A 27428-nucleotide genomic window follows, 5' to 3' on the forward strand; every position below is an offset into this window, starting at 1 on the left:
AACTGCCAGAGATTTGAGAATCAAACGAAGATGCCAGGAACCCATTATCCTCCAGTGCTGTCATATTCCAGAACTACAACCTACCTGGAGTGCCCAGAAGTACAAGGTGTTCAGTACTCAGAGACATGGCCAAGGTATGGAAGGCTGAAACCTGACCACCACTGAACAAGACACATAAGGTGAAATGGCAAGACTGGGCCAAGAAATATCTGAAGACAGATTTTTCAAAGGTGTTATGGACTGATAAGAGGAGAGTGACTCTTGTCGGACCAGACAGATGGATGGGCCCGTGGCTGGATCAGTAACAGGCACAGAGCTCCATTTTGAGTCAGATGCCAGCACGGTGGAGGTGGGGTACTGCTGTGGGCTGGTATTATTAAAGATGAGCTATTTGGACCTTTTCAGGTTGAAGGTGGACTCAAAACTCTCAAACCTACTGCCAGTTTTTTTCTTCAAGCAGTGGTACAGGAAAAAGTCTTCATCTTTCAAGAAGATCATAATTTTTATGTAGGACAATGCTACATCACATGCACTGAAGTACTCCACTGCAAGCCAGTGAAGGCCTTAAAAATGAAAGAATAATTTCCTCAGCTGACCTAAACCCTAGTGAGAACTTGTGAACTTACAGTGAAGGAAAACAGTACAGTTGTTTGTTTTCTCACTTTAATAGATGAAAATAAACAAGTGAGATGGGAATATTATAATTTTTCATTTAGTTGCATAATAATTCTGCAGACTAATAGTTGCCCAATAATTATGCACACAGATATTCTCCTAAGAAAGCCAAAACCTCACTTTTACATTCTTAAATATTCAGGTTTGAGGTTTATTAACATTTTAGACTGACCAAGAGCACTGTAGGTGTTCAATAATAAAATGAAGCCTCAGAAAATACAACTTACCTAATAATTATACACAGTGTGGTTATTTGAAATATTTTACAATTTTATAATATTCAGTACATCATATGGGAATAATGCGCACTTAGGCTTTGAGAGATCCAATTTTATTGTATCTGTTTTACAAAACATCAGTTCCAGCCTGAAATAATGAACATTAGTTGAAAGTCTTGTATCCTGTGTGTGAGACTGAGAGAAATGTCAAAGTACATAGTCAGAAATGTTCATATGACTGAACAAAGTAAACAGGGGTTGAACAGCAGTGAACCTTAATTGCACACATTTATTCCCAAAAGTACAAAATACAATCTACAAACCCAATAATCCCTTACTCAACCTTTAAACAACCTCGTCTTGGACTCTGAGCCAAAGAGAGTCCTGGTCTTTTCCTGATCTCTCTCCAGAACACACACCCTGTAAGTAACACCTTGCAGAGGGTAGTGCTGTCATCGAGTCAAGTCCTGTCATTGAGCCCGCACAACAGGTCGCAGTTTAAGGTGGAGCCGGGCGGCCCGCTGCCGGTTGAGGGCCTTGGTGGTGGTGCGGAGCTTGCGCAGGCGTAGCTGGCGCAGGCGGAGCTGCAGATCTTTGGGGATCTTGCCGCCCTTGGCCAAGTGCTCCCGTAGCCTCTGCTTGCGGGTCTTTTCCAGGAGGAAGTCGCAGATGGTGGGGTAGAGCTCGTACTCCACCCTGCAGGAGCGCGTGGCCAGGTAGTAGCCCTCCGCCTCCACTGTCACGTCATACTCACCGGGGTTCAGCAGCCTCCAATAGTCCCCGCTGGAGGCTGTGGGTGGAGGAGGGGGACAGAAGGGTGGAGACGTCAGAGAGAAGGCGTGTCTGAGGGTGGAGATCTCGGAAGGGGATCGGTAGCAGTGCTACTCTCACCGGATCTGATGTGGTGGTCGATGTCTTCCACCTTAATGACAGCATCTGCGATTCCGGCTCCGCTGTCTTTGTCTTGTATGACCCCTTTGATCCCGCGGTGCACCTGGGACAGACAGAGAGGAGAGTGTTGTCACTTCTCTAGTGTTACCTGCACTGCAAGCTCCCTCAAGTCATCGTCATCAATGTCAGGAACTGATCTCAGAAACGCTGATACCATAGCCTCTGCAAGTGTTTAATTTAGTCCAGTATTTCACATTTGGAATCTTTTATACTGTAGGTCAGTACTGAGTATTAGGAGTCTGAGGCGGAAACCATCAGGGCGTCCAGACAGCCCAAATGTTTTGGAGTGCTGCTTCAGGCGGTGAGAGGTTTGATCTGTGGCCGATAGGAACATTACCTGCTCCATGTAGGTCAGCAGAGACTCTCTGTTGCTCTCCCACTCGATGGGCAGCTCGCTGGCGTGTGGGAACTTGTCGCACGACAGCTCGACGGTTACCTCGAAGCAGTTGGTGTGCAGATAGCTGAAGTCATTCATGCCTGCGAGAGGAGCGTGGACAGAAAGCAGACCAAAGGTCTGAATGTGTTTACACGGACGTAATACAGTTTTTATTATTAAACGAATCACATAATAAAGTTGTGTAGATAAGGCTGATTGTGAATGAATGCTGCTGTGCTCTAATCTGGCTCAAAGTGGAAGATGAAGCAGAACCAAGTGCTTCAGGTAACGCAAGCATCGTTCTAAACCCACAGTCAAACTGCACAGCTTAGCTCAGTGCTACATTAATTTGGACCCAAAGTTAATGTCAGCAATGTAAACTCAGGCACTTTTTGAAATCTTTGGCCAAAATAGAACAATCAAGGCACTTTTTTGTGCACGCCCAAGGGAACTCTGATGGGAAGCTGTTGGCTTTCAAAATAGTTCGCATCAGCTAAGCGAGATTGCTCACTGTACCTTTAACTTGCCAACCCATACGTCCAGCTACTTTCCCTGCCTTGTGCTTTTTGATTCCCTGCCATGCTTGGAGTGGTACCCACTTCCAGGCACCGTGTGCCAGTTGGCGCCATTGATGATGTTATTGTGCCGCACGAAGTCCTTGTTGTGGCACGGCCGGCGGTCGGGGTTGGACATGACGTGGTTGGTGCTGGCGTAAACGGTGGCCAGCCAGCGGAAGAAGCTGTCGTCTGGAGTGGGGGTGTGGTCCTTTGGGGCCCAGTCCCGTGTCATATCGAAGGGGTATGTGACCACCAGCTCCCCCCCATGGAGGTTGGCACTGAGCACGAAGGGGATGGCCTGCATCCAGCTGATGACCACCCGCGTCTCAGGAGCCACCTACCATCAATCGATTTAAGAAATAATCAATCAATAAGAAGCACACACACATCAGTAGGTTAATACTGCAAGATTGCTTATAATAGAAAGAGGATACGGGTCATTTTATTACACGCCCGATTCCTGAGTGTTTTCCATAGGACCAGTTTCATGCTTCCAGGTTTGAAGTGATCTTCAATCCGCAAATAATGCAAAATTTATCTGCTACAGTTCTTACAAGCATTTCATTTAAAAATAAAATACAACACTACAGCAGAAGTGTGCGCTAAGGCGCATTCATAGTGTTACATAGATAGTTCATAGTCAGTCTGTCAGTTCAGTGCTCACCAAGGCTTCCTCTGATGTGTATTGCTCAGGGATAGGGATGTAATGGTTGATGAGCTTGGACTTGTCTGTCTCCAGCTCCATGGCATTCCACATCACCGAGTTCAAGTCGGCGAAGTTGTTGTTCATATCGAAGCCTTCATAGCTGAAGCGGCCCATGCCCCAGCTGGCCAACTCCGAACCCTGGGGGAGGGTTCAGCATACACTTATCCACTCACACTCCGAACATGAACTTCCCAACATGTCTTCTCTTTCAGTGTTTTAATATTGTGATATTGCCACCCATATTTCAGAAGTAATGAAGTAACCCACCACACATCAGGTTCAGTAAGGACATTATGCTTAATCCTTACCTGCATGTTTGTATGTAACAACATGCCGAAGTCACGCAAAACAACAGCAGCGGCATTGTGGGAAAGGATACGGCTCTGCCTCCTGCTGCAGTACCTTCTTGTAAGCCATCTCGTAGCCGTCCGGGTTCATGGAGGGCAGGAGGTGGATGCGGGTCTCTTTCACCAGCCGAACCACGCGCTGGTTGCCGCGTCTGTACTCCTGACAGATGTACTGCATCAGGTTGAGCAGCAGCTCTCGGCCCAAGACCTCGTTGCCGTGCATACCGGCCACGTAGCGGAACTCCGGTTCGCCTGCAGGGGGAGCCAGTGTATCTTTAGAACATGAAGGAAGACTTTGGTTTGCTTTTATGCTAAATATAAATTGGGGGGTGGGGGGTGCAAACCTTAAGTGCCAGTGGACTCAGCTGACTACACTGACTGGCGGTGATTGATAATTAGATGTAAAACAAATGCTTCACAGACCAATCACAAATGCTTCACAGACCAAATTTGGCCTAAAGGCTACCGCATCATGATCCAATGTATCGAATGTATTTGGAAGCCAACTGTAAAGTTACTTAATTTTAATGCTAAACATCACTTCTGTCAGAGTGCATGTTTCAGAACTTCAGCAGCTGCACTGCTTTAGCTCTTACTCTGTAGTTATAGTGCTCAGTACTTCACTTTCAGTACTCAGTACTTTAGTTTCAGTGCTCAGTACTCTATAGCTTCTGTACTCAGTACTTTACAGTTTCAGTACTTGGTACTTTATAATTTCGAGGCATTGTAATTTATAGTTTCAGTGCTCAGTTACCCAAAGCGACCTCTCTATGGGGTTGGTTCCAGATGCACAGCTAACTGGTTTATTACGGTAGGGGAACGGAGGAGAGCCTGTGTTATGAAACATGACCTTGGTGCCTCTCTCTCTGACATCCAACTCTGTGCCTCCTCATTTTGGGTTGGCACTAGCAGAGGGGTCTGAAATTTGGCACCTTCCCTAAAATGGCCTGGCTGAACTATAAAGAAAAATCTAATCCTTGGGGAAAATGGAAAATATGAATGTTAAAAAATGCTTGAAATAAGATTATTTGCCTGAAGATAAATTTTAAAAAACTAAGATACATAGAAACATAGAAAAAATCTAAGTCTAGAATTATTTGCCTATACCCTATTTTTAACCTATGAACAGACCACTAGTCAGACTAATAGGTAGTGTGAAATCATACTCATGTCTCACTACATACCAAACCTCAAAGAGCTTTAACCTCCTTCTACCAACAACAGTATATTTTGTGATCCCGATTTAGCCCCTGGGCACCACTAGAACTCTTGATGTCAAAGTCCAAAGTGTCACCGACCTCCAGAAAGTATTTGATATCGGCTGTGTAAGGCTACAATTTCTGTAGCTCCTTTTTGCATGGATGGTGCTCTGGCTAAACGTGCAGCAAGCTTCATTAGCAAGTTTTGATTTTAGCAGCGCATCCGTATCTTGACATTAAAGGGACGTGTTTCAACATGACACCCTCTCCCAGCTTTTCCAAATGGCAGCACCATACGGCTTAGTCAGCCAAGCGAGGAAATGCATGAGACTGAAAGAAGGAGATATTGACTGAGCCTGCGCGTGCCTGAGCGTGTCTGGCTGAATTATTGATTTGGCCTGGAGAGTACCAGACTTGGGCTGCTTGTCCTGAGACTGAAAAGAGCTTCATGGGGCCAGTACTTCCACACCCCTGCTCCCTGCCAACCCCCCGAAAGGAACAGAGGGCACATTCAACCGACGCAGGGCAAGGCGAGGCGAAGCGAGTCCCAGCTCAGCACCGCAGCGAGCTTTGACCTTCGCACCAACCGCAGGGTCGCCGTGTGGTCGATGAGCAGCGATGAGAAGCACATGGGCCTCCCCGAGTCCCCATGGTGCACTCCCGGGTCACACAGAGCACGGAAACCACACGCAAATGACGCATCCGAAAGACGGCGCCACAGATGCAGATGTGTGTGGTCATCTAGCCTCCGCTTCCTGTTTATCACAGAGAATCGCTTTCAACACGGCTTATCAATCAGGGTGTGCCAGACAGCCAGAATGAGGTCGACTTGGATTGTCAGTGTAGCTACGCAGATAAGACCAAAGACGGCTTTCAGGCAAGAGTTCCGCATCGGTCGTCTCGTTTCTGAAGTGTGCGGCGGCCAAGGCATGTGTCATCCCCAACTATCTTGGACAGGTTACAGACAATCAGCCTTGCAAATCCCCATGTCTCCATGTCTTTAGTCTGTGAATTATATATCTGTTTGGTCTTTGATACACATGAAAGCATCTTCAGATGAACCAGGTTTACCACATGGAAAGCGAGCCTTCCACGCTGTAAAAAAAGAGCTTTTCGAGTTCATTCAAACAGTCAGATTCTTTTGATCTGCCTTTCTTTAGATTAATACGTTTTACAAATAACTGTGGTGTACACAAAGCCAGCACATCTCTAAGGACTTGAGATAACTCCCTCAGACGATGATTCTAACCTTCACCTACTCCAGTAAACTCTGTCAACTGGGTTTGTACAGTTCATTGGTCACGTTATGAACTGATCCGCTGTTCAACAGCTGGGACCATGTAACATGGACAATCTCATTCCCATTCTCTGCGGGGCGCTCCAGGCCGGCACTGTGCCGTCTCCACGCCAACTCTGCCCTGGCACGGTCGGCCCTGGCCCGTGCCAGCCCTCACCCAGGAGCTGACATCCACCTCCCCGGCCAAAACCAACCCCGCGTTGGGCCAGAGTAAATGCTGGCTTGCCGAAGGAGAGGGAGAGCAAGGGATAGAGGGAAAAGGAGCAAGTTCGGGAGAGACAGAAAGATGAATGGTATGAACCGTGCCGCTCTTGTTTAACACTAAAGGTTCCTTCACTGCTCTATCCAAAGCCCACCGTGCGTAACGTTATAAACTTAAGTAATAGACCACCACAGGATGTGCAACCAGATTTGGGTTATAAAATGGATATGTTAAGGCGAAGGTTGTATGTGGTGAAATAATCGTGGTGTGAAGTCAATGCCAGACTCATCCACAGTGGATTATATTTAATAAAACACAGCTTTTGACACAGCATTCTGCACATTTATCTCCCTTGACAACACAATGGCTGATGGCTCAGAATTTCCTTGTAAAATGTTTGTGTTATAATGTATTTTGAAGAAGAAAGGTCTGATGTGTGTCTGCCAGGTTGCAGGAGATTTGTGTGACTTGCTACATAGTGATTACTCTGTGTGCAAGCTTAACCGAACAACACTAATGCGTTTAAAAGTCCCCATATTTGTTTCAAATGGCATCATGCTAACATTCCTGCATGTTGTTTACCAGTAAGTGAAATGACAATTGACAACGGAATGACAAATAAGGCTCCAATTAACATCTAATTTAAAAAGTCTGCAGATTCTAAAAGTGACAGGCATCTCGTGTCCTCTGAAAAAGGTGTTTTGGGCTGCAGAGTTGGTGACATGCCTTGGAAAAGGCCTTTAACTCCAGCAGTTTTGCACCATAGTCACCCTTGGCATATATGGAGCCGAACTGGTCAAACAGATTGAATGGACAGAATAATTAAGGTTGGATTTAGACAGGCTAGAAAGTCGTGTCTGATGTCCCATGTGTCTGATGCTTTTGTAAATAAGTAGGGAATTAATTCTTGAACTACTTCAACTTCATGTGTGTTTCTAATGATTGTATATGATTTGCAACCTGTGTCAAGAGATTCTTACAGGTTCTGCGAACACTAATTCAATCAGATTCTCTCTCACCCAACTCATGTTTGCCTGGCTGGTCGGAGATCTCCATCACATATAGTTTCAAGCCCATGTAGCTCTTTCCAATGCTGTAGATACGTGTGATGTCTGGGCAGGCCTCGTTCACAGATCTCATGAGCTGGAACAGGGAAACACAAGAAAATGGAACCATATCTGAGGGGGAGAAACCTTTGGAGTTACAAGTGCATCCAACCCTGATCCTGATAACGTACCAGCCTGGTAAATTTATCTCCAAACAGCCTGTCAAGTTTAGCCCCAACACTGGAGACCTACCAGTCCATAATGTTTAGCTCCAACACTGCTCCTAGGGACCTAACAGACTGTAATGTTTAGCTACATCCCTGTTCTTAGAGACCTACCAGTCTGTAATGTTTAGCTCCAACACTGCTCCTGAAGACCTACCAGTCTGTAATGTTTAGCTCCAACCCTGCTCCTGGAGACCTACCAATCTGTAATGTTTAGCTCCAGCACTGCTCCTGGAGACCTAACAGAGTGTAATGTTTAGCTCCAACCCTGCTCCTGGAGATCAACTGCCCTGAAGACTTTAGTTCCAGTGGAGTTTTTCTATCAATTAATTCAATGGTTCTGGACTTCATACACAATGCTGCTATGTATGACCTTGAAGTCTCTAAATCTGTTTCCAAAAAGATCTTTGGACACCCCTTGCTTTCTATTTTTAAGCCAATATCCAACTGGAGGCATGACTAATACTTGACTCTGGGGTTCTTTTCTGGACAAACTTTAAGGCTTGTCCTTGAACAATCTTGTTTGATGTTCCAACTTAGTCCAACACTATAGGCATAATGTAATACACTATGAGTTTTCGAGAACAACAATGCATGACTTTTTACACCAAAAAAACATTTACAGGTGGTAAATTCTGTACGTTCTTTCCCAATGCCAACTTCTTTCTTTACACCCATTTCTGTAAGGCATGCACAGAGAGAATATGAGTGTTTTGGTGTGTGAATGTTACCACTGTTGCATAACAACAGTGGCAGGTTTGACCCCTGTGGCCTCCTGGCTAGTAGTAGTATACAGATGAGAGAGAATACAGAGCCCAAACTAATATTTGCTTTTGGCAAGTGTGGCAAACCGCAGCCCACACACCTACTCCAAGTGTGAGAACTTGGAGCCAGGCCACAACGGCACACTGCAAAACCCAGCTCTGCCTGGCTAGCGGCCTTAATGTCATAGTGCCTAGACCAGTCCTCCAGTTTCACAGCCAATCTCTCTCAACCCAGTCAGACTACAGTCACACTGGAGTCTCAGTTGACAAATGTATTCTGTCATGTTGGAGAACTAATAAAAAAATCAGTTGACAGTACCACATCAACCTGGAATTTGGAGCCTTTCTGGCACTCTTCAAAAAACTCTGTACCTTCCTCATTTCCTTGTAGTTATGATGTCTGAAGTCAAGTTTGTCCCGAGTATCCTCCTGCGCTTGCCACTGGTAGATGTTTGGGTCTAAAGGTGGTGAACAGCAAACATTTATTTTTTACTAATTCGAACATTTAGTCCAAGATTTCAGAAGCAGTTGAGGATATTGTCCATCTTAACACTGGAAGCTTTACAAGTGATCCTTCTTCCACTATTTGTGATACTTGCTCTACTAATTATGTAGTCACTTTTTGCATTCCAACTAATACTTTGAGGACCAACCCGCTACCCCCTGCAGTTTAGAGTATTAAATACATGCATTGATGGTGGCAGAGATACTGATGTAGAATGAATCTGTGGGCCCGTGTTTGCCACACTGTACCTGACAGGGGGCAGCCCAGCACCTCAGCCCGGAGGCAGATGGTACCATTCTTGAACCAGGTCTGCGGGTTGATCCGAATGTAGCGCGCCACAGTGGACTCGGGCAGGACAGCCAGGACTGGGCTGTCAGTGTCCCGGTTGCCCTCAAACACCTGCAGGCAAGGAAGACCAGAGATGCTCAACGATGCCCCTTTCTCACCAACCAACCCAAATGGTGTTCGTCGCCCTGGCACAGGGGTTTCTCAGTTAGCAAGTGCCCAAGGATGGCCCTACCAAACACTTGCATTAAGTGGGCATCAGCAGGCAGGTCTTTCTTTTCAAAAGAGCCACTTAACCCCACCAGCTGTTGCCAGCTGCTGCCAGCTACTGCCAATAGATACCTCTGCTTTAGCTGTAAATGCACTGGCAGGGAGGTCTGGGTGCTGGGCTAGCCAAGGTAAAGCGATCAAACAGCACCGGGGGATGCAAAAGCTAACAGTCAACGCCAGCAGCAGCGTCCAGCACATGCCTCCGGCACAGGCAGGGATGGCAGTGATTTTAGCCTCACGTTGAGGACTTGTTTGATTACCTTCAGAAGCATCTGGCTAATATCACGACTGAATGAAGCTGCAATCCGTCAGGGACTGGGGAGTAAATAACCCTTACCGCCTCCTGGGTCCCGTTCATGCAGGGCATCCAGCTCAGGGAGTCATTGCTGAATTGTACCTTGAAGGTTTCTACCCAGTTCCAGCTATAAGGGAAACACATGCAAACTTGCAGGACACAGTTGGTTGTGGTTTTAAAAATTATTTTAAGACATTCCCATTTGGCTTTATCTGATATACAGCAAGATTTGCAGCTAATTGTAGTGTATAGGTGTATGATTGTTAATTAATTAATTGATATGTATGTATTTAATGGTGTGTATTTGAGGGTGGTATTAATTGATATGCATAGTCATGTGTGGTGGTGGTGTGTGTGTGTGTGTGTGTGGGGGGAGGGGGCTACCTCCAGATGGAGCTGCGGCCTTGTGTGATAACTCCTGTAAAGCGTGTAGTTGTCATGGCATCCACCTGCAGCCACTGCTCTCTGTCCTCATACAGCGCACACCAGGCTCCATCATAGATATCCCCATCCTCAATACCAGACTGCATGAGCACACACACACAGACACACACACACACACACACAGACACACACACACACACACACACGCACGCACACAGATACACACACACACACACACACACACACAGACACACACACACAGACACACACACACAGACACACACACACACACACACACGCACGCACACAGATACACACACACACACACACACACATACACACACAGACACACACACACACATGCACTCATGCACACACACACATACACACACAGAAACAGTAATTAGTTAGCTGAAAGGAACAGGATATTTTAATTAAGCTCAAATAATCACACAATCAAAAAAGGAGAAAAAAAAAGTCAGTGGCATCCAAAATTGTAAACACCTTTGTGATGTACTTTCACAGAACTGAGCATTTACGATGGTAATAGTGAGTAATTATTATTATTATTGTCAGTCACTATTGCTGCTGCATATATGTAACATATACTGGTGTGTCACTCTAGGTGGGCGTTAGTGGGGAGGGGCAGCGGCTGGGTGAGGTGGGCGGGGCAACAGGGTGGCAACGAGGGTTAGAGGACCGCGGCAGGACCTGGGTGAATCTTACCTGTATGTTGAGTCGGCCGCGGTGGGGTCCCAGGCCCTGGCGCTTGTAGGAGGAAGCCTGAAGTTGGGTGTCTCTAACTCGCAAACTTTCCAGTCCCAAAGGAGGACACTCTGACACAGGAACATGCACAAACACCCACTCAGGATGTGTTACACACATGACCTCAACCAACTTACAGCATACATTTACACCAAATGGATGGAAAGATGAGGTGAAACAGAGAGTGAGGGTCAGTGAAGGTAGGATGGAAAAAGAGAGAGACAGAGGCAGTTAGATGGAAGGTGAACGAGAGAGAGAAAAGGTCAAAAGATGGAGTGCAGATATACACACAATAAACACATTATAGGCATATTCAAAACGCTTGCAGGACAATTACAGAGATGCAAGCTTCTTCTGGCACCCCAGTGAAGACTGGGCAGGCAAGGGAAGTGACCAGGTAGCCCACACTCAGGGATCACGACCAGGTAGCCCACACTCAGGGATCACGACCAGGTAGCCCACACTCAGGGATCACGACCAGGTAGCCCATACTCAGGGCTCACGATCAGGTAGCCCACACTCAGGGCTCACGATCAGGTAGCCCACACTCAGGGATCATGACCAGGTAGCCCACACTCAGGGATCATGACCAGGTAGCCCACACTCAGGGATCACGACCAGGTAGCCCACACTCAGGGCTCACGATCAGGTAGCCCACACTCAGGGATCATGACCAGGTAGCCCACACTCAGGGATCACGACCAGGTAGCCCACACTCAGGGATCATGACCAGGTAGCCCACACTCAGGGATCACGACCAGGTAGCCCACACTCAGGGATCACGACCAGGTAGCCCATACTCAGGGCTCACGATCAGGTAGCCCACACTCAGGGCTCACGATCAGGTAGCCCATACTCAGGGATCATGACCAGGTAGCCCACACTCAGGGATCATGACCAGGTAGCCCATACTCAGGGATCACGACCAGGTAGCCCACACTCAGGGATCATGACCAGGTAGCCCACACTCAGGGATCACGACCAGGTAGCCCACACTCAGGGATCATGACCAGGTAGCCCACACTCAGGGCTCACGATCAGGTAGCCCATACTCAGGGATCATGACCAGGTAGCCCACACTCAGGGCTCACGATCAGGTAGCCCATACTCAGGGATCATGACCAGGTAGCCCACACTCAGGGATCACGACCAGGTAGCCCACACTCAGGGATCACGACCAGGTAGCCCACACTCAGGGATCATGACCAGGTAGCCCACACTCAGGGATCATGACCAGGTAGCCCACACTCAGGGCTCACGATCAGGTAGCCCATACTCAGGGATCATGACCAGGTAGCCCACACTCAGGGATCATGACCAGGTAGCCCACACTCAGGGATCATGACCAGGTAGCCCACACTCAGGGATCACGATCAGGTAGCACACTCAGGGATCATGACCAGGTAGCCCACACTCAGGGATCATGACCAGGTAGCCCACACTCAGGGATCATGACCAGGTAGCCCACACTCAGGGCTCACGACCAGGTAGCCCATACTCAGGGATCACGACCAGGTAGCCCACACTCAGGGATCACGACCAGGTAGCCCACACTCAGGGATCACGACCAGGTAGCCCACACTCAGGAATCACGACCAGGTAGCCCACACTCAGGGCTCACGACCAGGTAGCCCACACTCAGGGATCATGACCAGGTAGCCCACACTCAGGGATCATGACCAGGTAGCCCACACTCAGGGGACATGACCAGGTAGCCCAAATTCAGGGGACGTGCCCAGGTAGCCCACACTTGGGGAACGGACCCAGTAGCCCACCCTCAGTGAACTGACTAGTTAGCCCACAGGCGGGGGACGTGATTTTGAAGGTGAAACTGGAGGTGATTTTGAGAAGGACTACAGAGACCGACCCAGTGGGTTTGATCGCTACTGTATCTGTAGAGCAGACAGGCAGATGTGGTGTGAGCTCAGTTCAGTCCTTCTCCTGCACAAGCACTACCCTGTCTCCATGCGGCCAGCATTCTCCAAGGTCCTAGCACCCCCCTCGACCAACCCCCACCTCTGCAGACTGCTAACATTTATCATTGGTGAACTGTTCTCTTAGCTATTTCCTTCAAATAACCAAGCTGATTCATCCCTCCAGTATCTGCCTAGCAGCTCTGTAACCCACACAGCGCTTCACACTAAACTTGGCATCAATAAGTTGCACAAAACAGGACAGTTGTGTGCCATATCTAGTACACACACACACGCACGCACACACACGTGTACACACACGCACACAGCCCCAGACACCAGGTCCACATAACGGTATTCACTCCTATGAAGAAAAGTCACCAAGCCAGTTCAGTAAAACTAACATTCCCTCAGCTATTGTTTGGTAGGGCAGATGCAGACTGTAATCTGACACTTAAAGTGCTGTTTGGACCGGAGCCTTTCTGAAGCTGAAATGTCGAACTGTGCAGAAAAAGACATGACCACGTGAACTCCCTGCAGCTGCCTCAGGGACATGAGCAGAAGTCAACTTTCCCCCTTCTTCTCCGTTTTAACGTGGAAGACGTCTTCCTCTGGTGGACCCTCTCCCCCTCTTAACCCCTCCAGTCCCCCACCACAACACGGCTTTAAGCTCCTTCCAAACCCCGAGTACAGGCCCAGGGGCACTCTCGGAGGAAATCTCCCAAAGGGACTGGGAGGGGAATGGTGTGTTTGTGTGAGTGAGAGAGAAAGAGAGAGAGAGAACAGACAGGGGGAGATTGAGAAAAAGTGATGGGACTTGCAAAGGGCAGTGTGTTGCAAGAGGCAAACAGCAGAGAGGAATTAAAAGTGCACAATGAAGAAACAGTGGAGAGAGAGAGAGTGAGGGGGTACATAGAGGGAAGTCATGAAGGACATACTGGAAAAGGGGATCCGACCCCCTCTGGCCATGAGAGCAAGATGCAGGGAAAGGAGAGGTACCACACCGCATCAGAGAGGGAATAGGTGTGTGCGTATGTGTGTGTGTGTGCGTGTGTGTGTGTGTGAGATACCACACCGCATCAGAGAGGGAATAGGTGTGTGTGTGTGTGTATGTGTGTGTGTGTGCGTGTGTGTGTGAGTGAGATACCACACCACATCAGAGAGGGAATAGGTGTGTGTGTGTGTATGTGTGTGTGTGCGTGTACGCGCGCGTGCGTACGTGTGTGTGTGCGCGTGTGTTTGTGTGTGTGTGTGTGTGTGAGATACCACACCGCATCAGAGAGGGAATAGGTGTGTGTGTGTGTGTGTGTGCGTGCGCGCACACGTGCGTGTGTGCGCACGTGTGCGTGTGCGCGCCTGTGTGTGCGTGTGTGTGCGTGTGAGTGTGTGAGTGTGCGTGTGTGTGTGCGCGTGTGTGTGTGTGAGATACCACACCGCATCAGAGAGGGAATAGGTGTGTGTGTGTGTGTGTGTGTGTGTATGTGTGTGTGTGTGTGTGTGTGCATGCGTGCGTGTGTGTGCGCACGTGTGTGTGTGCGCACGTGTGTGTGCGTGTGAGTGTGTGTATGTGCGTGTGTGTGTGTGTGTGAGAGATACCACACCGCATCAGAGAGGGAATAGGTGTGTGTGTGTGTGTGTGTGTGTGTGCGTGCGTGCGTGTGTGTGCACGTGCGTGTGTGTATGCGCACCCATTCAGCAGTTCACATCAAAGCATACACACATATACATATACAATGCAAAATGAAAGAAAAGGCTTGTTATGAGAAGTGTTTCTGGTGTCCCAAAACTTAATGACAGTTACGAAATGTATAAACAAAATACAATTCTGTCACCTGTTAAAGGGATACATAAAACAATATCAAACATTAAATAAAGAGGTTTCATATTCTTTCCTCACTGTAACTGAAACCATCCAAGTAACATCCCCCACAGACACGTCCTGCCAAGCCAGCATTTACTGCTCCACTTCTGTATTGTGTCTTATGCCTTAGGTATTCCAGACCAAATACCTGATCAGTGTCACATGATGCCGTGGTCTGTTATACGGAGGTGACGGCTGGGTGAGGCAGTAAGGGCCTGCACTGAGTCAGCACAGACTTATTATGCATCTGGAACCAATGTTTACATGACCCAGTTACTGTGACTGAGACACAGCGTGAGAGCTTCCTGTACTGTACACATGCACACACACACTCACACACACACACACACACACACACACACACACACACACACACAGAGGCCTTAGCTGTCCTCTCAGTTAGGTATTCTGGACAAAATATTTCCATAATTGTTTTTGCTAGTAAATCTTATACCTCACTCACACACACACTCGATAGTATTATAACTGTACGCGCAGGGAACTGTTTGCCCCCAGCTGCTCGAGCTCATTTCTGGGCCCCTCCTCCGCATTTACAGCCCTTGCAGTCGTCAGATGGCCCCTTTTCAGAATCCAGATAGGCAGGTTACTCTGACCCAGCTGGCGTTAAATACGGGAAGAGGCGACCTGACGTCATGTTTGAATAAGACCAGAATTATGCAAGCACACAGCTCACTAAGCTTCCTCTCAGGTTCAGTGAATACGTGAATGCACATATTTGCACTTAATACATTTTTTTATATAACCAAAGATAAATAGAAAGAACGGCATTTTACAAATAAACCCGAAAGACTGCCAAAAGAAAAACCTCCCCTGCCCAAGAGGCGCATGCATGATATGGAAATGTGATATACTTTTTATGTAAATAAAATATTTCGTTGGTAACTCGTTGTGAATTTGACAGTTTTTACCTAATTTAGGCGGTTCGTTGTCTTCTACTTTACTCCATATCCATCTTTCTAAATGTTTATCAATTTTCTCATTAAGGTCTTCAGCTTTGAAGATGACCGGCGTGGCTTTCGTGGTAGCTCTCTTCGTTGGCTTTGCAGTCGTCGAGAAAAGGGCAATCTTTGTTGGAGCGACTTTTCTGTCCTTGTTACTGGAAGTGCGCGTAGTCGGTGGAGTCGATCTTGCACGGAACGTTGCAGCGGATGTTAGATTAGATGTAAAATCATATGGCACAGTTGAAATCAGTTTGTTAATAGCAGTCGTTTCAAATTTCATTTCAACGAATAAAGTCGCAAGACATATAAGCTGCTGAAACGATGCCATGTTTAGCCTGCCGGACAGTTCTGCAGAATTTGTCTTCAAAGCTACTTTCGGACCTAATCAGTCGCATTAACCCCGTAATGTTGCAAAACTAGGCGCCAGAGTTTGCAAGGCGATTACGTGGCAACATAACTTGTAATAGAGAGAGTACAGAATGCTTACACTTGCATGTTCATTGGAAATTATTTGTGTATCACGTACAATTTTTTTTTTCTCTCTCTCTCTCTCTCTCTCACTGATGAGAAATGCATCTCTTAGGCAAAGTGTGTAACACCATCCATCTGTGAATAGACTTAGGAGCGGTTCCACTCCACGCTGCCAGCTCTCACAGACAAATCTGCACTTTTTACGCTACAGTTGAAAATTGCGCGCCTTTCCCCGTTTTTGGTTTGAGTAGAGCAGCACCTAGCGGTGGCGAATATTTCATTGGACATCTCGGCAATGTATTTCCACCTTATCTCGTTGTTTCACCCTGCTACGGAGGAATATTCTCAGTCAGTAGATATGACCTGGGGTGGCTTAACAAATGCAAACATCTAAGATCATGTAGTGGGCGTGTTTGATGTACAAATGTGTATCTGCAGTGCTTTGTTGATTTGCTATAGGCTGCTCGTATGCTTTCGTTATGATGACCACTTTGGACTTTGGTGAATACAAGATTTGCTGAACAGCAGTGTAATAATTCTTTTGAGTCCAGATCCAGGGTAGGCTAAAGAAAATGTGGACACTAGATGGCGCCAAAGCTCTATATTTATTAACCTACGATATTTAAAACAGTGACGTTTGTGTGCCAAAGTTACATTAGACAAAACAACAACAAAACCCCGCTTTTAACCAATACTTTTGATACTGAGCATGCGCATAATGCCACAGTGAATTTATGCGCGCTAGTTCAAGCCCACCTGTCGCCATTCACGTTTTGTGATAGCCACACTCTCTCCTTTCGCCAACATATAGTTTCTTACCACAGGATCGCTGTTGGCTTAAAATTTTGGCGAGTGGGCTACTCTCAACCCAGCAGTGACAGTAATGTTTGGGGGGAAAGAACAAAACCTCAGACACTGGTACACAGTGTCTAAAAAACTGTGTACCAGCTCCGCACCCATTACCGTGGGCCTACCACGTCAGCGATCGTTTTCCAGACGAATAATATCCCACCAGTAGTGTTTCTGGGGTCAGAAAATGACTAACAGATGGACTACAGTCTGTAGTCGTGCAGCTATGAAAGCACCTATAATGTGTACTGTAATGAATTAGGCAGTGAGTGCTGGAGCTCAGCAGGTGTTTGGAATAAAGTGGCTGTCTAGTATATAACTAAACTATACGGAAACTAGCGCTTGTGTTATAAAAAAAAAACAAAAAAAAAAAAACCCACCAACAAGATTAAAACAATAATCCAGCCATTTTAAATGTTAGCTTTTTAACAGGTAGTTGCAGAATGATTTAAATGTTTATGTTATCTTCTGCACTACTATAGTAACAGAGATACTGTCCCTGACTCTGACATGCCTCACATTGCATTTTTGCATTTTTTTTAATGGACTTTTTTTTAAGGGGAAATATAAACGAATTCTAAAAAATTTAAAAGGCCTTTAATCCTTTTGTATGCTGCCAGTTATTGGTTTGTCTGTCGCTTTCTGTCTTTTTGCTACGTAACACTTGTTAATAACGTTGTCCAAGTTTTGTTATTGTTTGTTTGTTCTTTCTCATTGCCCCGAATTTATCCGACGCGGGGTATGCATATGAATTGATGTTATTGTTGCACCTTGAAGTTTAGATGAGAGAAATATTCTTGCGAACAAACAGCTGCTAATAAAGCTTTGTATGTAGCTTTCAAATCAGCCGCAGAGGGAGGTTCTCGTTTGAATTACCCTCCAGTTCAGGTCTGCTGAGAAAGCGCCAAAACCATGGACGCGCAGGTACAAGCCCTTACCGCACACTTATTTCATTTTACTGTCTTATATCTGTCTGATTACACGGTTAAGTCGCAGATTTCACAAAGGCTCCCTAACAACGAGTTTAGCTAAGAGCAGCAGCAAATCCGGGACGGATTAAATTAACTCGGAGCTGTCTGTCTCGGCCTTCTGACGTGGCAGTAGTGGTAAACCCTCAGACACCCCGTGGTGCCTGTGGGAGAGACACGGACGAGACTGGGAAGATGCAATGTTCTCAGAGGCTTCTCCAGAAAACAGAGCAACCGAAAGTGCCTGCTCTTATTGATGAAAGAAAGTGTACTATATTAATATGTTAAATAAGCATTAGCGTTGGCAAAGAAATGCTCCGGACTTTGGTGAGAAACTTTTGTTCTAGGATCTAGCACACATAACGCACGGGTTCTCTATTCTATAGGTAGCAGAAGTAGAAATGAGTGTGTAAGGTTCTGTGTCACGTATCATGCGCAGTTTTTGCTTCAATACGAAGCTTTGTTCCATCACTCGTGTGTTAGCTCACTGGCCGAATGCCAGTCAGGAGATGAAGGTTTCGCTCGTCCACAATGCAACGTGCAGAAAACTTGCCCGCCGTTATTGCTCCGTCCGGCCCCGGGTCCCGGGTCCTCTAGCGAGCGGTCGCATAAATTCCACAGTTAATTATAATTTGCTATTAAAGACAAATAAGATGCTATTAAAGACAAATTCATGCTTTTATTGTCACACTGTAAAAGAATCTTGCTGTTTACATGAGCAGACGGATCATCAGTGTGTCATCAATCTAGAAAAAAATATTTCTCTCTCTCTCTCTCTCTCTCTCTCTCTCTCTCTCTCTCTCTCTCAAAAAAAATAAATAATACAGCACGATGTTATATTTTTGTCCACTGGGAAAAAATGTCATTTCAACCTAGAATGTGGTATGTATTGGTGTAACTACAAAAAAGTATCATAAATGTTTATCTTACATTTACCACTGTAGTTATAGATATTTAAACGTGATTGAGAATATAGTTAAAGCAGAGCATTATAAATCTGCAAGGTAAATCATTTCATCGCTGTACATCTTATTTTTCTTGTGGTGAGGCATGTTTGGCACTTCTCCAGATCTGCTCTGCTCCTCTCTGTTCTGATGCCATGTTCACTCACCAGGGTCTAAATAGCCATGTGTGTCTGTACGTGTATATGTGGATGTGTGTATGGCTGTGTGTGTGTGTGTGTGTGTCTGTGTGTGTGTTAGCTAGCATGTGTGTGGGGGTTTGTGTGTGCATATGTGTACATATGCATGTATATTTGTATGTGCGTGCGTGTATCTACATATGTGTGTGCTTATGTTTCTGTGTATATGTTTACGTGTGTGCATGTGTATATTTGTGTGTTCACATGTGTGTATATGTCGGTGCATAGGTGTGTACATGTATGTGTATATTTGTTTGGGTACATGCGTGTGTGTGAGTGTATGTGTGCGTGTGGGTGTGTGCACATGCATGTGTGTGTATGTGTGTGTGTGTATACATGCATGTGTGTGTGTATTAGCTAGTATGTGTGTATATGTGGATTAGTGTGTGTCTGTGCATGTGTGTATCCACATGTGCATGTGTGTATATATATTTCTATGTATATTTTTGTTTGCATGTTTGTATGTGCATATTTGTCTGTTTACATGTGTGTGCATGTCTGTGCATATGTGTATATTTCTGTGCACACGTGTGTATATTTGTCTGTGTACATGAGTGTATGCATGTGTGCATATGATCATGTGTGTGTGCAGGCATGTGTGTGTGTGTGTGTGGCAGTAGTGGGTGACCCAGCAGTGCTGGTATGAGAGTGAACAGCATGAGTCTTCTTTAATGAGCTGTGAGGGCTGTAGGCTCAGGCCAGACCCAGGCTACCTGCACACCCTGCTGGGTAACTTCTGTTCATCTAAGCCAGGTGAGGGGCCCCACTCGAACCTGTTACAAAGAGAAGCATAGGGAAGACAGAGAGAGAAGGTGTGTGCATGTGTGTGTGCATGAGAGAGAGAGATAAAAAAATTTTTTAAATATTTTGAGTGCACAAGTACATTTCCTATAGTCCTATATCTTAATGCCAAAGCAGTAGCACACACTTTCATTTCGTATATTGAGTGGATGCAGGATTGTTGGTGGTTCCTGGTATATGTGTGTGTGTGTGTGTGTGTGTGTGTGTGTGTGTGTGTGTGTGTGTGTGTGTGTGTGTGTGTGTGTGTTATATGAGAATGCATCGTCCCCGTCAGCAGGATGGAGGGTTTTCCGAGCAGATCACTTATTGGTCCACAGTGATCTAACAGCCTTGCCACTCTGACCTTCCCTAAGAGCCGCCCCCTCCCTCCCAGAAAAACTGCAGGACCCTGGGCAGGTAGCACGGTGAACACCCCACCTCCCCAAGCAACAACATAGCTCCCACAGTAGCTGAAATGAACCTCTGATGAAATATCCCTTCAACATGCCATTTTTTTTAAAGGTGCAATGAATGCATCTTCAAAATATCCATGTTGTATTTCTTTCTGTCTTTTTTGGAAGTTTGTTCTGCTCATTAGTGCAGTGTGCTGTTTCGACCCAATAGGACTCCAGAGATATTAATATTAATCCTTACCACCACTGCAAAGTCGAGCAGCGTTGTTACGCTTCACTGATGAATTATTGACCTCTAACAGTCACGAGAGCGTCAATAAGACAGTCGTTTGGATGAATTTGAAGAGTGCGAGTTAAACCAGCCCAACACAAAGCTGCAGCCCAGCTGAAGATATTTACCTCCGATGTGATACAAGTGAGCGAACCGCACAATTTTCCAAAGCCCCAAAAAGCCCTTAATTCATTTCATCTTCCAGCAACAATTCTCATATTAATGTTGGTCTAATAAAGCATCCTCATGAAGTGCTGGGTGAAATTGTGGTTTTGTTATAATTAACATTATGGGGATGATAGAAGGCAATTTTTAGTCGATTAGTTAATAATTCATTTTTAAAAGATTGTCTAATTTCTGTGTTAAAGTAAACAAAGGTTAGCAATGAAAGAAGGGTTTGGAGCCTTAAATTCTGATTGGGAAACGATAAACGTAGTACAAAACTAATGATATTTAATTCTAAAAATAATAATTATTAATTATAGTAACAATTACAATAAAGCATAGTAATATTTAATTCTGACATAATATTATATATATGTTGTTGATAAACAACAACAGCAGCAACACAAATAATCAACATTTCTAGCTGTAGAGTTTTATTGCGTTTCTGTGCTGTGTTAAGTAAACCTCCCATTTGCCGGTCAGATAAAGGACATGGTTTGCTGAGGAAAGTTGAACCTCGCCTCGAAACTTTCTATAACTTCTTCCGATCCTCCCGAGTGCAGTCATCGGGCAAAAGCCCAAGACGTTTCGCCCTCTACAGAAGGTGCGTGTGGAGGGGTGCTGTAATATTGATGGGCTCGGATATCTCCTGGTGCCCCCCGTTTGGTCTCTCTCATGTTCTATAAAGTATTCATGATCCCCGTCCGTTTCCTGAGACACCCCCCACCCCTCTTCATCCCATAATGCATGTGTAATGGTCTGCAAGCATGCCACACACACACACGCGGGTACATAGACACACACACACCTGGCTATGGGTGCAGCGTGTAATGGGAAGTCTTCTCTGTTGTAGCTCTATGTAGAATAAAGGTTCTTGTCTACGTATGGACCTTGGTATTAATACAAAGAAAGGAAAGGACTTTTTTTCTGGTAGTCCTCACATCTGCTTCAGCAGTAGATTCACACCGTCCTCAGAAAGTGAAAAATGCTCATTTGTTGGGGTCCCTGGACCTCCCAGCTGAAGCTCACGATCTTCTAGAATGTCGGTGCGCCACCTTTCCGTTTCTTCTTCTTCCCGTTTGACGCTTGTCTGTCTCTTCTCCGCTTTTTTCTTTTTGTTTTTCTCTCTTTCTTTCCCAGTCTCTCAGCTTTCTCTCCACACCTGTTCATATACACTTTGTTCATTTGCCACTGTTAGTGATGCTCTCTCTCTCTCTCTCTCTCTCTCTCTCTCTCTCTCTCTCCTCCCATCTTCTCCCCTGACTCCCCTTTCTCCGGTTCTCTCATTAGCACTCCTACTCAGGGAGACGTGGGGGGTGGGGGGGCGAAACCTGCCGCTCCTTCGTCAGCTCTCGTGGGCCCAGACCGCCGCCGTCCTGGCCTCCCGCGAGCCGCTCCTCAGACCTGGGTAGGTGCCATCTGCCTGTGTCACTCCCTCTGTCAGGCTTCAACCCCCCCCCCCCCCCCCCCCCCGCATACACAAAGCCCCACCCACCCCACACCCCCTACAACCCACCGGAAAAACTGTGCTGACTCCTGCAACACTCCACTTTAAGAGCCCACAGTAGCAGTGTGGCTGTTTTGGCTCAGACCAAAGTTTTTAGCTAGCCGGGCTGAGTGCATTAGTCTGATGTTCGTCTGTTCTACATAGGGGACTGTTAATCAGGACACATTACATTTGCACAGGTGTTGATGGGCTTGGCGCATTTAAAGTTTTGAAACAAGTGGAATTTATTCAGAGGCAATTAATATTAACAGCCATGCCGTGGCCAGCAGCACATTAAACAACACGCTACTCCGCTGATGTAATATGAGAATATGCGCTCCCTGTGATGAACTGTCAAAAACAAACAAAAAAAGCAAAACACGTAAAAGTGAACAGGCTCTTTTTGCCTTTTGCTTGGCAAAGAAAATACAATTAACAAAATGAGTGCGTGCCAACCTAGAGCAGGCAATATGCTGTTTACCTGAACTGCTATCAGAGCACAGAAACAAACAGTTCCAGTGGAGAGCAGAGGCAGGGGGGAGTCCCCAGAGAAATGGGCAACATGAGTATATAGCCCAGTGTGTGTGTGTGTGTGTGTGTGTGTGTGTACTTCATATATGCTGGCTAGTGGAGTCATCCAGAAAGGTAGTTTGTTGTATGGACAAGAGGAGAGTGTGTACCTGCCAAAAGGCACAGCCAGCCAGCAGACAAAAGCAATGGGGAATCACACACACACACACACACACACACACACACACACACACACACACCACACACACACCCACGCCACACACACCACCCACCCACCCACAGTGTCAGTGTACATTCACATACACATACACACACATACACTCATGTCCTTTGTACATGTATACACTCTCACACGTGTATATATAATATGCATAGAGGCCATGTAGAGATGTCAAATACAAAGTGAAAATATCCAAACACGCACGCAGATTTAAGACTCCTAATAAGAAAATAAAGAAATCCCAGTCACCAGCTCCCAGTCTTTGTCTCTCTCTCTCTCTCTCTCTCTGTTATTTATTGGGTGGGCAGTGAAAGGCTGCCTGCTTATTTATGCCAGATTGCTTCTCCAGATGTTTTTTTGGGAAGAAACCCTTCACACACCCCTCCTTCTCTCTTCCCCTCCCTCTATCCCTCCCCTCCCTCTCTCCCCTCCCTCCCTCTCTCCCTCCCTAACTCTCCCTACCTCCTTCTGTCCAGATGGAGATCATTTTTTATGGGCCTGTGTAATCCTTCTTTTTGCTGGGCCGTTTCCACTGTGCCCTGATAGGAAACTTATGATGAGTTTGAGGAGAAAAGTACCGGGATGAGGCCAACCCTTGTCAATGGGAAACAATCCCTTCCTCTGGCTCCTAACAAAGCCCACATACATCTTGTTTCCAGCAAAAATTGTGTGTGTGTGTGTGTGTGTGTGTGTGTGTGTATGTGACCTGGTGAAAAAATTTCCAGCCATATGGATACATAATGAATTTTTTGCTCCACGATAGTGCTCTTTTTCTAGCCCTCACTCTCAAACACTCTTTCTCACAGTCCCCAACCCCCCCCACCCGCGTAACCCCCACCAGCACCACCACACCCCCACCCCCCTTAGAGCTGAGGCAAGCGGACTGTGAGAACGCTAACCAGATGGCTCAGATCCCGAAGCCCCCTGAGGGAGCACGGCGCAGATCGGCGCTAAGCTAAATCAGTGTACCTGGACCGTAGCTACAGCCTTCCATAATAAGGAAAAAGATACTGTAACACAGCAACAGCTGTTCAGGAGCAGTTCAGGGGTCAGAGCGGCGCGGCTCGAGTTCCAGCGTCGCCTAATAGCGAGGGAGTCCAGAACTCTCATTACTCTTCACTCTCGCCTTTTCGCTGTGTGGCACCTTCCTCTCTGCAGCCTGAACTGACTTCAACACCTGTAAAATTAATGTAAACTGAAGGGATTTTTTAAAAGTACTTTATTATCTCTGAAATAAGACTTAGGAAGATTAAATATAATTTTGCTTCTGATTAAATAAAATAGGACATTTGTCTTGTGAGGTGAGGGGTGCGTTGTTCAGATACTCTGCTACTCCACAGTTGGTTTCCTGCATTCATCTCTGCTGTGGTCCATAGGGTGTGTATGTGTGTGTGTGTGTGAGAGAGAGAGAGTAGAAGCAGATTGATGAGAAACTGAAGTGGGTCCCTGGGTGACAACGCGCTCCACTCCACTGTATTAAAAACTCCCCCACGTTTTGGGGGAAGGCAAAATTGCCCTTGCTGGAACGGTGGTGTATTTCCCCAGTAATGAGCTGCATTTGTTTCATCGTGATAGATGGCGCGGTGGGCCGCACTCATATCATCTCGGAGCTCACGAGCAGGCTGCAGCCTGTGCCTGCGCACTGATCGTCACCGAAGGGCGTCGCGGAAGTTTCACCTGCGACGACAGACGAGTCGAAAGCTCGCGGACGGCGCCTCGAAGCACGACGCTTCAGTGATTTTGCGGGTGTTTAAAAAAAACGCGATCGTCTGAAAAATTAAGCCGCGTAGTTCAAGTTTTGTCTTGCAACCTGTTTCTCTTGCAGTCTGCGCGTCTGTCTCTCCGCGGGCATGCCTTCACCCCCGCGCTTTGAACGCGCCCCCACCAAACTGTTTAAACTCGCAGACTCTTGGAGAACACAGGCGCTCGTGAATATTCAGCAGCTGGTGGTCTTTTCGTACCTGCTCAGATGTGAATCCACATTTTGATTTTGGGAGACTTCCAAGTAGCCACTTAGGCTTCATTCAAAAAGTTCTCCGTGACAACAAAAAACCTTTAAATGATTTATTTCACAAAGTGTTTTACAGCACATAACAGATAAAACACATTAAATATCCTTTCAGATATTATCTATTTTATCTCTTTTTCATTTTATCTACGACAGTCTAGTCAGTTAAATGTTAATATAGACGGGTAGAGTGTAGCAACAGTTAAAGCGTCTACTGCTGGGCATTTTAGAAGCAATAAGGCTGCTCCCCAAGCTAAGCCTACGGACGCATACTGTAATTGTGCTCAATCAAGAGGTTTTAATCAAGCGAGCTAACCGGAACCCGGTGTCAGTGACCCTATTATAGGCTACTGACAGCGAGATACATCCCCTCGCATCTCTCTGCTAATGCTGCAGTGCCGCTCCACGGGACGTAAATTGCTGTTTAAACGAATGAATGTAAGGTTTCTCTCATACAGGCCCCAGTAATATCAAAACCATTATGGTCCTCCGTGGAGTTGGCATGGTCAAGAGCTAGCGCGCAATGGCTTTCACGTTGGGTTTATTAATCTTCACACTGCGGCCCAGCTGCTCTGGATATGCCGTTTACCGTAAAGGTGCGAGAGACAGCCGCTCTGCACGGGCGACCATTAGAATGGTGAGAACTCGTATCGGAGCCATATGTGGAGTGGGTTTGTGCAAAAGCTAATACCTTCGCTCATTTTCTACGCTTAATCTCGAGTGTTTTCAGGAGACGTTCACGGAGACTGCTCGTAATGCTTCCATCTGCAAACTCGTACTCGGTACCCTTCGTCTAGGCTTTAGCAAAAAACCGCAGACCCCACGATGTACACGCGCGATGAACTTGTGCCCTTCGATTCTCCCAAAACCTGGTTGCAGCACACAACGAGACACAGTTTACAGCACTATAAACGTACCCCGGTGTCGGGACGGAGCAGCCTAATTCCAAGTGACTGTTTTATAGAGTGCACGACGGTGCGTGGATTTCAGCACATCCATCCTGACATGTGGCAAACATCAGAGCGGATCCGTCCGTGGAAACGGTGACCGCGGGAGCGCGCGCGCGGGCCAGACGACGGTTGTTACACTGAGGGTTTGACATTACCGGTAGATATTTCACACGCTCTGCTCGTCTGACTCACCTGTTAAAAGGTTAAAACGTGTTACTCGTTAAATCCCAAATTAGGAGCTGGCAATTACCGAAACTGTATAAGCGTTGCCCCAGTATGAGCTCAAAGGTAATAAAGCGAGACTGCGAAAAATATAGGCTACCTACAACCCCCGAGACTTTAGTGTCGTCCTTGTCTTGAGCATAGTGTTTTAGAGCCACTACACAACCACAACAGTGATAAAAGACTGCACACACCGAAATGTAAAATGTTTATTAACTATGCTTTTCTGTCGGTAAAATTAATACTTGACTCAAAAGCCAATGGGCTACTTAATTACTTCACACATCATTTACTGCTTTACAGGTCGACTACAGAAAAAAAATTCCCTCTAGTCTGCCTGGCACTGATGTTAATGTTATTAAATGTGAAGTACCTCATGGATCTCACGTGCCACTCATTTACTCATAGACCTAAAGCGGTGTTAAGATTATCTACAAGGAAGAAAGTTACATTATGTGTCATTATGTTATTGTTTTTTATTGGTTGTGTTTTTATATTGGGGACATTGTCAATTTTGTGTAGACACTGATATTCACAATTGTTCTTAGTAAATTGTATGAAAATGTGATTTTTTTTTCAAATGATACAAACAAAAACAAGTAGTAAACATTTAAGTGATTTATTTATTGCAGTTGATGTTTATTTATTTGTGTCTCCGCGCTTTCCCCACGACCTTGTGGGGACCTGTCTTAGTGCAGGCGGCAGAGTCCATGCCGCTGACTAGCACACCCACTGCCGTCGCTGTGAGGTTACTAACAGGTCGATTCTGCTCCTGGGCAGGGGGCTAATGAAATTAGCTTCCAGACTCCTGCCCGGGAGAGGGCAGCGCGGACGCTGTCTGCGCCAAAGAGGACTTTTGGCTAAATCTCTGCTTCAGGGGGTGACACCTCTCAGATCTATGCAGCCTTAATGGTGGGACTCGAGTCACATAATGATGCTGACAGTGTCAGTCTCCGAACCCCCTCAATGCGTGCACCCCCCCCCCCCCCCCCCCCAACACACACACACACACACACCCACGGGCCCCTTAAGAGAGCTCAGTGGAAGGCTCCAGCCGTGAGCCTGGGACACTGCTGACTGCATTTTCAAAAGTCATTAATCTAAACAAAGACACCCCAGAGCATTCTTATTTCTCTCTTTCCCTCTCGCTC

The 27428-nt window shown here is 46.4% G+C and overlaps 1 protein-coding gene across 1 annotated transcript; it reads right to left on the minus strand.

Moving 5' to 3' along the window:
• Window positions 1-990: 990 nt before the first annotated feature.
• cpxm1b (carboxypeptidase X (M14 family), member 1b) lies at window positions 991-16249 on the minus strand. The gene is made up of 13 exons (XM_027026903.2): window positions 15770-16249; window positions 11028-11137; window positions 10302-10441; window positions 9960-10044; window positions 9316-9466; window positions 8935-9020; window positions 7548-7671; window positions 3886-4082; window positions 3442-3621; window positions 2820-3114; window positions 2182-2321; window positions 1785-1887; window positions 991-1683 (listed from the first exon to the last, which is right to left on the minus strand). Exons 1-13 carry the CDS (start codon window positions 16128-16130, stop codon window positions 1364-1366), a joined length of 2292 nt encoding a protein of 763 aa, XP_026882704.2. The 5' UTR covers window positions 16131-16249; the 3' UTR covers window positions 991-1363.
• Between the last annotated feature and the right edge of the window lie 11179 nt (window positions 16250-27428).

This window comes from Electrophorus electricus, chromosome 1, assembly GCF_013358815.1.
Source record: "Electrophorus electricus isolate fEleEle1 chromosome 1, fEleEle1.pri, whole genome shotgun sequence".
In the NCBI taxonomy this organism is placed as follows: domain Eukaryota; kingdom Metazoa; phylum Chordata; class Actinopteri; order Gymnotiformes; family Gymnotidae; genus Electrophorus; species Electrophorus electricus.

What these genes read in the sequence shown, in the direction of transcription:
- cpxm1b (XM_027026903.2), bottom strand. Translation starts at nt 16,130, where the DNA reads ATGGCATCGTTTCAGCAGCTTATATGTCTTGCGACTTTATTCGTTGAA. An exon ending in TGAACGGGACCCAGGAGGCG is followed by an intron (nt 9,467 to 9,959) that starts GTAAGGGTTATT and finishes CCTTGCCTGCAG; the next exon opens with GTGTTTGAGGGCAACCGGGA. An exon ending in ACGAGATGGCTTACAAGAAG is followed by an intron (nt 3,622 to 3,885) that starts GTACTGCAGCAG and finishes ACCCTCCCCCAG; the next exon opens with GGTTCGGAGTTGGCCAGCTG.